Consider the following 10092-nt stretch of genomic DNA (forward strand, 5'->3'; position numbering starts at 1 on the left):
AATAAGTGGCTAATTATTGTTGCATGCAGTATATTGAGTCATATTTTGTGCTGGCACATAATTAACAGTCACCAAGTGTTGTAGTTGGAAAGTTATGCTCTCCTGTCTTCACTGTAATAAAGTTTTGTCAATCACTCATCTATGCAGTATATTCACAAGACACAAAAACTTTGATAAATGACAAACTGATTTTACAACTAACTCCAACAGTTGAATATCATTCTAAACCTACCTCATACAACTTACTGGGACAGAGAACTACTTGATGGACTGTAGCCTGTCCCTGCTTCCCCACCTCCTGCCTTCCCCTTTCTTTGTCATGTCCACTCTGGCGTATTAGTCTGTTGTTCACAAGGTGAGAGCAACAAATAGCAGCACTAGGCTCTACCCAATTTGGAGCATGCGTTTTGTGATAGGCAACCTGGATGCCATTTCTCTGATATTCATCCCCATATTTGGTTGACTTGCGACCTTTATTAAAGGAGAGGCAGGGTGGTGTCAGCCACTGGATCCATCATTTCGCTTGATAAGGTTGACGGTCAAAGGTAAGAAAAACACCCATTGAAATGGCAACCCTCTATGTGTTATGTGATTGACCACTTTATAGAGTTTTAAATATGTTACAATTACTCTCGGCTGTATAGTTTCTGCTGCTAACAACACTTGTAAGAGGTTAGTGATTCATTTTGATGAGATGACTCACTTTTTAGGTGTCAGACTTTTCTTGATCAAATAAGGATGTAATATGACCTTTGGTTTGTTTCTGTCCACTTAATATAAACAGAAGACATCCTTATTTCTTGTGGAATCAAACATCTCAGGTAAAACTCACAGCTACATTAATGTGACAATGCAGTAATTCTTTTATTACACAGTCCAGCAACAATCAACATGATTATATGTTTGTGTATGTGCGCAGCAAATGTATGTGTCTTCTAATTCTGCTATTTTAGGGTTACTGCTTATCAAAACACTGGAGATGTCCAGTTTTCTCATATAAAGAACCTCTGAATGTCTCGAAAACTCTAAATTAACCATATTTATTTCTGCAATTGCTTTAAGAGAAGAAAGATCAAAGACACAGTTTAATATGTTAAATAATATAAAAAATTATGAGAAATATTGTTTTACGGTGTTATTATTGTATTGTATTGTTACATGGGGATACCAAAACTTGCAATTATGTTTTTTACGAGTGTTGGGTGAGTGATTATGGGTCACATAGAAAATCACAACGCTTTCACTTTTTCAAGGTTGAAAAATGGGGGATGCCGTCATGGCAGAGTTCGGGCCTGCTGCTCCTTATCTGAGAAAGTCAGACAAGGAGCGTCTGGAGGCCCAGACTCGTCCATTTGACATGAAGAAGGAGTGTTTTGTTCCCGACCCTGAGGTTGAATACGTTAAAGCAACTGTCACTACTCGTGATGGTGACAAAGCCACTGTCCAGACTGAATTTGGAAAGGTATGTGTTCCATATCATTTCAATTCAAATATGAGGTAATACAAGTTTTGACCTTTGCATGAGATGCATTTTTTTCTTTTGCAGACTGTGACAGTGAAGGAGGTTGATGTGCACCCTCAGAACCCGCCAAAGTTTGACAAAATTGAAGACATGGCGATGTTCACCTTCCTCCATGAGCCCGCTGTGCTGTTTAACCTCAAAGAGCGTTATGCAGCATGGATGATCTATGTGAGCCACGTGTTCAGTTATTAGTCAGTGTTCTTCATCTCTATGCTATCTCACCATCCATAACAACTATTTGCTATCCCTCTCTTTATATGGCAGACCTACTCAGGGCTGTTCTGTGTGACTGTCAACCCCTACAAGTGGCTGCCAGTCTACAACCAAGAGGTGGTTGTTGCCTATAGAGGAAAGAAAAGGAGTGAAGCTCCTCCTCACATCTTCTCCATCTCTGACAATGCCTACCAGTACATGTTGGCAGGTGCATAATCTACTCTGGCCTTTATCATGTAAAAATAAGTCATCCTGACATCCCAACATGATTCTATTACTCTACTAATATTTTTAATTTCTCTTGCTGACAGACAGAGAAAACCAGTCTATCCTTATCACGTGAGTCACACGGCCAACAAAATCTTCTCAGCAGGTTAGAGTTAAAGGCCTTGACATAAAGCTTTCTGTCTCTCTTCTACTCAGTGGAGAATCCGGAGCTGGAAAGACTGTCAACACCAAGCGTGTCATTCAGTACTTTGCCAGCATCGCCGCTGTCCCGACTGGAAAGAAAGATGCAGCTGCTGAGAAGAAGGTCTGTATGACAAAACAGATCTCTGACTATGTCTCAATCACACTTTCACTTGAAAATCTAACCAAATTCCAAATGACTTGTAAAAGCTGAAATAAATGTTGGTATTTTACGTACTTAATACTGAACTTGAAGTTGTGTCTTTGCTTGACAACATCAGGGCACCCTGGAGGATCAAATCATTCAGGCTAACCCTGCTCTGGAGGCCTTTGGTAACGCCAAGACCATCAGGAATGACAACTCCTCCAGATTTGTGAGTGTCTGAGCGACTGCAGTGAGGCCATTTGATCACCATTAATTGACTGAGAGTTATACATTCCTTATTAGAAGTATCAGTGTACACTATTTTTCCTCTTAGGGTAAATTCATCAGAATTCACTTTGACAACCGAGGAAAGCTGGCCTCTGCTGACATTGAGACTTGTAAGTAAAGCTAAATTAATCCATATGTTGGTTTTCTGAGCAACTTATCCTCTGTAGGTGCTGGAGCCGCCAAACAGGACTTCTGTCAGTCACAAGGCGAACATACAGCACAGACTTTAGGAACCCAGGAAAGCCTTAGAGACACAATGACAACACACCTTGGAAAATGTGAAGCCAGAATGCTTTAACCAGTAATCCAGTGTGTGAAACATGTAAAACAGAGTCAAGATTTTCAAACAACATTTAAAAACAACATCTGCTAACCTCTTGTTATGAGAGTGCTAACATTTTTTTTTCCCATTTTCCATTTATTAATGTTTTACAAAATGTCCTGTTTGTGTGTTAGTGAAACACGCGCACATATGTGTGTGTGTGTGTGTGTGTGTGTGTGTGTGTGTTGTCATATCATGGCTTGATAATGTGCCAGTAGCTCTAAACCTTTGCCAATATTACATTATTTTATACAGAAATAGGATAAGATGACATATTGTATATTATACCTCAAACAGATCTTCTGGAAAAGTCTCGTGTGACCTACCAGCTCAAAGCTGAAAGGGACTACCACATTTTCTACCAGATCTTGTCTCAGGCAAAGCCTGAACTCCTGGGTGAGTGTGAAACATACATGTCATATGTGGTTGTTACTGTACTGCCACCATGCACTGTATAATTCATATTTTTAATGTCATTTTAGAAATGCTGCTCATCACCAACAACCCCTATGACTACGCCTTCATCTCCCAGGGAGAGACAACTGTAGCCTCTATCAACGATTCTGAAGAGCTGGGGGCCACTGATGTGAGCAACAGCAAACTGTTTTAGACGGATACTAATGAGGAAAACAAGGGTTAACCACAATAATATTTTTTGATTTTGTTCAGGATGCTTTTGATGTGTTGGGCTTCACTCAAGAAGAGAAGAACAGTATTTACAAGCTGACTGGTGCCATCATGCATTATGGTAACATGAAGTTTAAGCAAAAGCAGCGAGAGGAGCAGGCAGAGGCTGATGGGACTGAAGGTAGAGAGGCTGTTACATTTATTAGTGTAATGTTATATTTATTATGTTACAGTTAGTAGTACTAATAGAGGTGATTTGATGCAGCTCAGATCCAGCATTATTAATAAAAGCAAGCATGTGGAATTTCATGGAGTGGAAATGTCAGATAGTGCAGAGTTTGCATTGTCGGATTTGAGTATACAGTGGTTGGCATGTCAGGTCCCCATATCACTTTTTTTTTTTTTTTTTTTTTTTTAATTTGCATGGCAAAGGCTGAACCTGAGGTAGGACACACAGTGATCTAGCTTCCAAGAACAGTAACAAACTGATGAAATAATACCTTTAAATATCTGTTTCACATATCACTCTATTTTGTATGAATAAATTATATCGTCAAAGAGCTAATCTTTTTTCAGCTCTTATCTTTGAGTTATTTTGCATTTGAAGGAAATTAGACTAAAAACATGAACAAATGCAAATGAACAACAGAGACATGTTTAGGGCAATTAAAGCCTCTGCCAATAACCTGTAGTTCTGAGAGCTGCATATAACAAGTTTGTTATGTAAAAAATCCCTCTGAGCCACTAGATTTAACTGTATTAAAAACATTGCTCACCCGCATTAATCAACTGCTGCATGATACACAGAACAATGACCTCTCCAAAAAGAAGAAATAACTCAGGTCAAAGAAATGCATAGTTTGCATCTATATCTACATATCCACAAGAGTTTTGGTATCCTCGTGCCACTGAAAAAGTTCAAGTGTCAAGCACACCAAAAATAATGATAAGATAACGAGAACCTGAGCGAGCATGCCAAATGTGAGGTTGGAGAGTCATAAACATATGCACTGTCTTATGTACTGCATGTATATGTGAATAATGCGTCATCTTCCCTCTTTCAGATGCTGACAAAGTTGCGTATCTGATGGGCCTGAACTCTGCTGACCTCATCAAAGGTCTCTGTCACCCAAGAGTTAAAGTAGGAAATGAGTGGGTCACCAAAGGACAAAATGTGGCGCAGGTAAACAGTTGAATGGAATGTTTTGAGGATAATTTGACTAAACAGAAATCTAAAAAAATGTTGTTTTAAAAAATGTCTAATCATTTCCTCCTTTAGGTGTACTATGCTATCGGTGCACTGTCTAAGTCAGTGTATGAGAAGATGTTCCTGTGGATGGTGGTGAGAATTAACCAGTCCCTGGACACCAAACAGCCCCGCCAGTACTTCATTGGTGTGTTGGACATTGCAGGATTTGAGATCTTTGATGTGAGTTGAAACGGAGTTCCCAAAAACACCAATGACTTTTTTTACTCAACATTTTCATCACTGAATTAATTTCTGCTTGCTATTGATGTTCTTACAGTTCAACACCTTTGAGCAGATGTGCATCAACTTCACCAATGAGAAACTGCAACAGTTTTTCAACCATCACATGTTCGTGCTGGAGCAGGAAGAGTACAAGAAAGAGGGCATTGAATGGGAGTTCATTGACTTTGGTATGGATCTGCAGGCCTGTATTGACCTGATTGAAAAGGTGAGTTTTTGAGAATATTTTTCTTGAAAATTGAAATTGAGTTTTTTTTTTTTTTTTGCTTGTCTTTACTTTCTTCATTATATTCTCTTCAGCCCATGGGTATCATGTCCATCCTTGAAGAGGAATGCATGTTCCCCAAAGCCAGCGATGCCACCTTCAAAGCTAAGCTCTATGACAACCACCTGGGGAAATCCAACAACTTTCAGAAGCCCAGAGTTGTCAAAGGAAAACCAGAGGCCCATTTCTCCCTGGTTCACTACGCTGGAACTGTTGATTATAACATCAACAACTGGCTGGTGAAGAACAAGGATCCTCTGAATGAGACTGTTGTTGGACTGTACCAGAAGTCTAACCTTAAGCTTTTAGGTTTGCTTTTTGCTGGGTATGCAGGAGCTGAATCAGGTATGTTGACATTCAACAGTAAAATTCACGCAAATCAATGACAACTTGCCGTACCAACAATATCATGATAAACATCTTTGAAATCTGCTGCCCTAATAGATCTCTGACACTGTGTTGCTTACGTTGACAAGATGTGATATTATTAATTCCTATTTAGCTCAGGATTCTGGTGGAAAGGGAAAAGGTGGTAGCAAGAAGAAAGGTTCATCCTTCCAAACTGTATCAGCTCTGCACAGGGTAAGATATTCATGTGTTGAATCTTTTTTTTTTTTTTACAAATGTGATGGGCCAAAGCTACAAGGAGCGCAATTATGCACATATGTGGGGGTACACGGCCACTGGAAGACACCACTGATAAAAAAGACAGACCAAGCTAATGAAGACAAAAGGTTTTTAGGCTAAATATTAACCAACATCAGTGTGTACCTTTCTCAAGACTATGACACTATGAGTTCTTGTAACCTATTAAATTAAGCATCCATGTAAATTTATTACAGAATGTGTTCAATCAATGTCAAACACAATGGCAAAAAATTATATAAGTTACATGTGTTAAACTTGCAGGAGAATCTGAACAAACTGATGACCAACTTGAGGTCTACTCACCCTCACTTTGTGCGCTGCATCATCCCCAACGAGACCAAGACTCCTGGGGCCATGGAGAACCCTCTGGTGATGCACCAGCTGCGCTGTAACGGTGTGCTGGAAGGCATCAGGATCTGCAGAAAGGGCTTCCCCAACAGGATCCTGTATGGAGACTTCAAACAGAGGTTTGTGTCAGAATTACAAATTGTTGAAAAACAAACAAACAAAAGCATAAAATTAATTACATTCTTCTCCAATATCTGTTGATGAAAATGGACATTATTCAAACAAAAAATATTTCCTCATTTAGTCTTTGAATGGTGTTGTATTATATAAATACCATGTATTTTACAGTATAGTTACTTAGATGAGCATAAGTTGGTATTTTATCATTTTACATAACATAAAATAAAACTAAAATTATTTCTTGTCTTGAAGATACCGCATTTTAAACCCGAATGCTATACCTGAGGGACAGTTCATCGATAACAAAAAAGCTGCAGAGAAGCTTTTAGGCTCCTTGGATATTGACCATAACCAGTATAAACTGGGGCACACCAAGGTAAGCATGGGTGAAGAAAATCTGAGCTGTATATTCCTCCATAAAACTATTTCTATTGACTGCAATTCTTAACAACAGACATGTGTGGGATAATACTTTGTTTACCAACTCCTGCTCTCATCTGTTTGCAAAATCAGGTTTTCTTTAAAGCTGGGCTGCTTGGCTTGCTGGAGGAGATGAGAGATGATCGTTTGGCTTTAATCATCACCAGAATCCAAGCAAGATCTCGAGGTGTTCTGGCAAGAATTGAATTCCAGAAGATTGTAGAGCGCAGGTATGCGCAATAAATAAATAAATAAATAAATAAAATTAATAAAAAAATACTGCAATTTCAATTGATTCCAAAGCTAGAAACATGAGGATTAGAAATGGAATAAAAAAGGCAGCTCACTGAAGGTGACATGTTAGACAGTCTTTTATATCTCCCATTATTCCAGCAACCTGTTGGATATTAACGTGCCCTAAAAAGACATTAAAGGGGCGACCCAATATCTGAGTGGTAAGGGCACAAATCCCATGGGTACAAATCCCCTGAGCAGCGAGGACAGATATGCAGAAAAATTGTGACTGTAATTTTCTGTAACATTACAATATCTTCTTTTTTAATTCATGTCCATAGGGATGCACTACTTGTGATCCAGTGGAACATCCGTGCATTCATGGGGGTCAAGAATTGGCCCTGGATGAAGCTGTACTTCAAGATCAAACCTCTCCTGAAGTCAGCAGAGACTGAGAAGGAGATGGCCAACATGAAAGAAGAGTTTACCAAACTCAAAGAGGCTTTTGCAAAATCAGAAGCCCGCAAGAAGGAACTGGAGGAAAAAATGGTCACTCTTCTCCAAGAGAAGAACGACCTGCAGCTACAAGTTCAGACTGTACGTTTACAAACACATCGATGAAAGATATCAAAATCAAACCAAGTCTGCCCAAGTGTAATGCTGTGCCTTTCCAATCACAGGAGCAAGATAATCTGGGCGATGCTGAAGAAAGATGTGAGGGGCTGATTAAGAGCAAGATTCAGTTGGAGGCAAAAATCAAAGAGCTGACAGAAAGACTGGAGGATGAGGAGGAGATGAATGCTGAACTGACGGCGAAGAAGAGGAAGCTGGAAGATGAGTGTTCTGAACTGAAGAAAGACATTGATGACTTAGAGTTAACTCTAGCTAAAGTGGAGAAAGAGAAGCATGCCACGGAGAACAAGGTACAATAAAATGTAACATTTCTTCATAGGCACTGTTTATTAAGGCTGTACTGATGTCTATGATTTTAATTGCAACAGGTGAAGAACTTGACTGAGGAGATGGCTGCTCAAGATGAAATCATTGCTAAGTTGACCAAGGAGAAGAAAGCCTTACAGGAGGCTCATCAGCAAACGCTGGATGACCTTCAGAGTGAAGAGGACAAAGTCAACACTCTGACCAAGGCCAAAGTCAAACTGGAGCAGCAAGTGGATGATGTAAGAATACAATAAATATGACTGTNCCTCAGAACCCGCCAAAGTTTGATAAAATTGAAGACATGGCGATGTTCACCTTCCTCCATGAGCCCGCTGTGCTGTTTAACCTCAAAGAGCGTTATGCAGCATGGATGATCTATGTGAGCCAAGTGTTCAGTTATTAGTCAGTGTTCTTCATCTCTATGCTATCTCAGCATCCATAACAACTATTTGCTATCCCTCTCTTTATATGGCAGACCTACTCAGGGCTGTTCTGTGTGACTGTCAACCCCTACAAGTGGCTGCCAGTCTACAACCAAGAGGTGGTTGTTGCCTATAGAGGAAAGAAGAGGAGTGAAGCTCCTCCTCACATCTTCTCCATCTCTGACAATGCCTACCAGTACATGTTGGCAGGTGCATAATCTACTCTGGCCTTTATCATGTAAAAATAAGTCATCCTGACATCCCAACATGATTCTATTACTCTACTAATATTTTTAATTTCTCTTGCTGACAGACAGAGAAAACCAGTCTATCCTTATCACGTGAGTCACACGGCCAACAAAATCTTCTCAGCAGGTTAGAGTTAAAGGCCTTGACATAAAGCTTTCTATCTCTCTTCTACTCAGTGGAGAATCCGGAGCTGGAAAGACTGTCAACACCAAGCGTGTCATTCAGTACTTTGCCAGCATCGCCGCTGTCCCGACTGGAAAGAAAGATGCAGCTGCTGAGAAGAAGGTCTGTATGACAAAACAGATCTCTGACTATGTCTCAATCACACTTTCACTTGAAAATCTAACCAAATTCCAAATGACTTGTAAAAGCTGAAATAAATGTTGGTATTTTACGTACTTAATACTGAACTTGAAGTTGTGTCCTTGCTTGACAACATCAGGGCACCCTGGAGGATCAAATCATTCAGGCTAACCCTGCTCTGGAGGCCTTTGGTAACGCCAAGACCATCAGGAATGACAACTCCTCCAGATTTGTGAGTGTCTGAGCGACTGCAGTGAGGCCATTTGACCACCATTAATTGACTGAGAGTTATACATTCCTTATTAGAAGTATCAGTGTGCACTATTTTTCCTCTTAGGGTAAATTCATCAGAATTCACTTTGACAACCGAGGAAAGCTGGCCTCTGCTGACATTGAGACTTGTAAGTAAAGCTAAATTAATCCATATGTTGGTTTTCTGAGCAACTTATCCTCTGTAGGTGCTGGAGCCGCCAAACAGGACTTCTGTCAGTCACAAGGCGAACATACAGCACAGACTTTAGGAACCCAGGAAAGCCTTAGAGACACAATGACAACACACCTTGGAAAATGTGAAGCCAGAGTGCTGTAACCATTAATCCAGTGTTTACATTTTACATTTATTAATGTTTTACAAAATGTCTAATTTGTGTGTTAGCTAAATATATACACACAAACGCATACACACATGCGCACCAGTGTTGTCATATCATGGCTTGATAATGTGCCAGTAGCTCTAAACCTTTCCCAATATTACATTATTTTATACAGAAATAGGATAAGATGACATATTGTATATTATACCTCAAACAGATCTTCTGGAAAAGTCTCGTGTGACCTACCAGCTCAAAGCTGAAAGGGACTACCACATTTTCTACCAGATCTTGTCTCAGGCAAAGCCTGAACTCCTGGGTGAGTGTGAAACATACATGTCATATGTGGTTGTTACTGTACTGCCACCATGCACTGTATAATTCATATTTTTAATGTCATTTTAGAAATGCTGCTCATCACCAACAACCCCTATGACTACGCCTTCATCTCCCAGGGAGAGACAACNTTTGAATGCTGTTGTTGTTGCTGATTTTATGTTGGTGTTGTGTTGTTTTTTTTTCTGGTGTAGCAATTTCCCT

General features: G+C 39.8%; 2 protein-coding genes across 2 annotated transcripts; both read left to right on the forward strand.

Moving 5' to 3' along the window:
* Positions 1–493: 493 nt before the first annotated feature.
* On the forward strand, positions 494–8242 carry LOC103364127 (myosin-7-like). Its single transcript, XM_008291149.1, has 23 exons — positions 494–545; positions 785–821; positions 1254–1462; positions 1547–1690; positions 1787–1943; positions 2047–2074; positions 2159–2267; positions 2425–2517; positions 2623–2686; positions 3196–3294; positions 3381–3484; positions 3568–3706; positions 4590–4708; positions 4805–4954; positions 5052–5222; positions 5315–5624; positions 5782–5861; positions 6189–6394; positions 6648–6771; positions 6909–7045; positions 7391–7646; positions 7730–7972; positions 8051–8242. Exons 3-23 carry the CDS (start codon positions 1262–1264, stop codon positions 8240–8242), a joined length of 3126 nt encoding a protein of 1041 aa, XP_008289371.1. The 5' UTR covers positions 494–545; positions 785–821; positions 1254–1261.
* Positions 8243–8262: 20 nt separating this feature from the next.
* On the forward strand, positions 8263–10043 carry LOC103364128 (myosin-6-like). Its single transcript, XM_008291150.1, has 8 exons — positions 8263–8367; positions 8464–8620; positions 8724–8751; positions 8836–8944; positions 9102–9194; positions 9300–9363; positions 9773–9871; positions 9958–10043. The coding sequence occupies exons 1-8, from the start codon at positions 8290–8292 to the stop codon at positions 10041–10043; spliced, it is 714 nt and encodes a 237-aa protein (XP_008289372.1). The 5' UTR covers positions 8263–8289.
* The last annotated feature ends 49 nt before the right edge of the window (positions 10044–10092 follow it).

This window comes from Stegastes partitus, unplaced genomic scaffold, assembly GCF_000690725.1.
Source record: "Stegastes partitus isolate 25-593 unplaced genomic scaffold, Stegastes_partitus-1.0.2 Scaffold720, whole genome shotgun sequence".
NCBI lineage: Eukaryota > Metazoa > Chordata > Actinopteri > Pomacentridae > Stegastes > Stegastes partitus.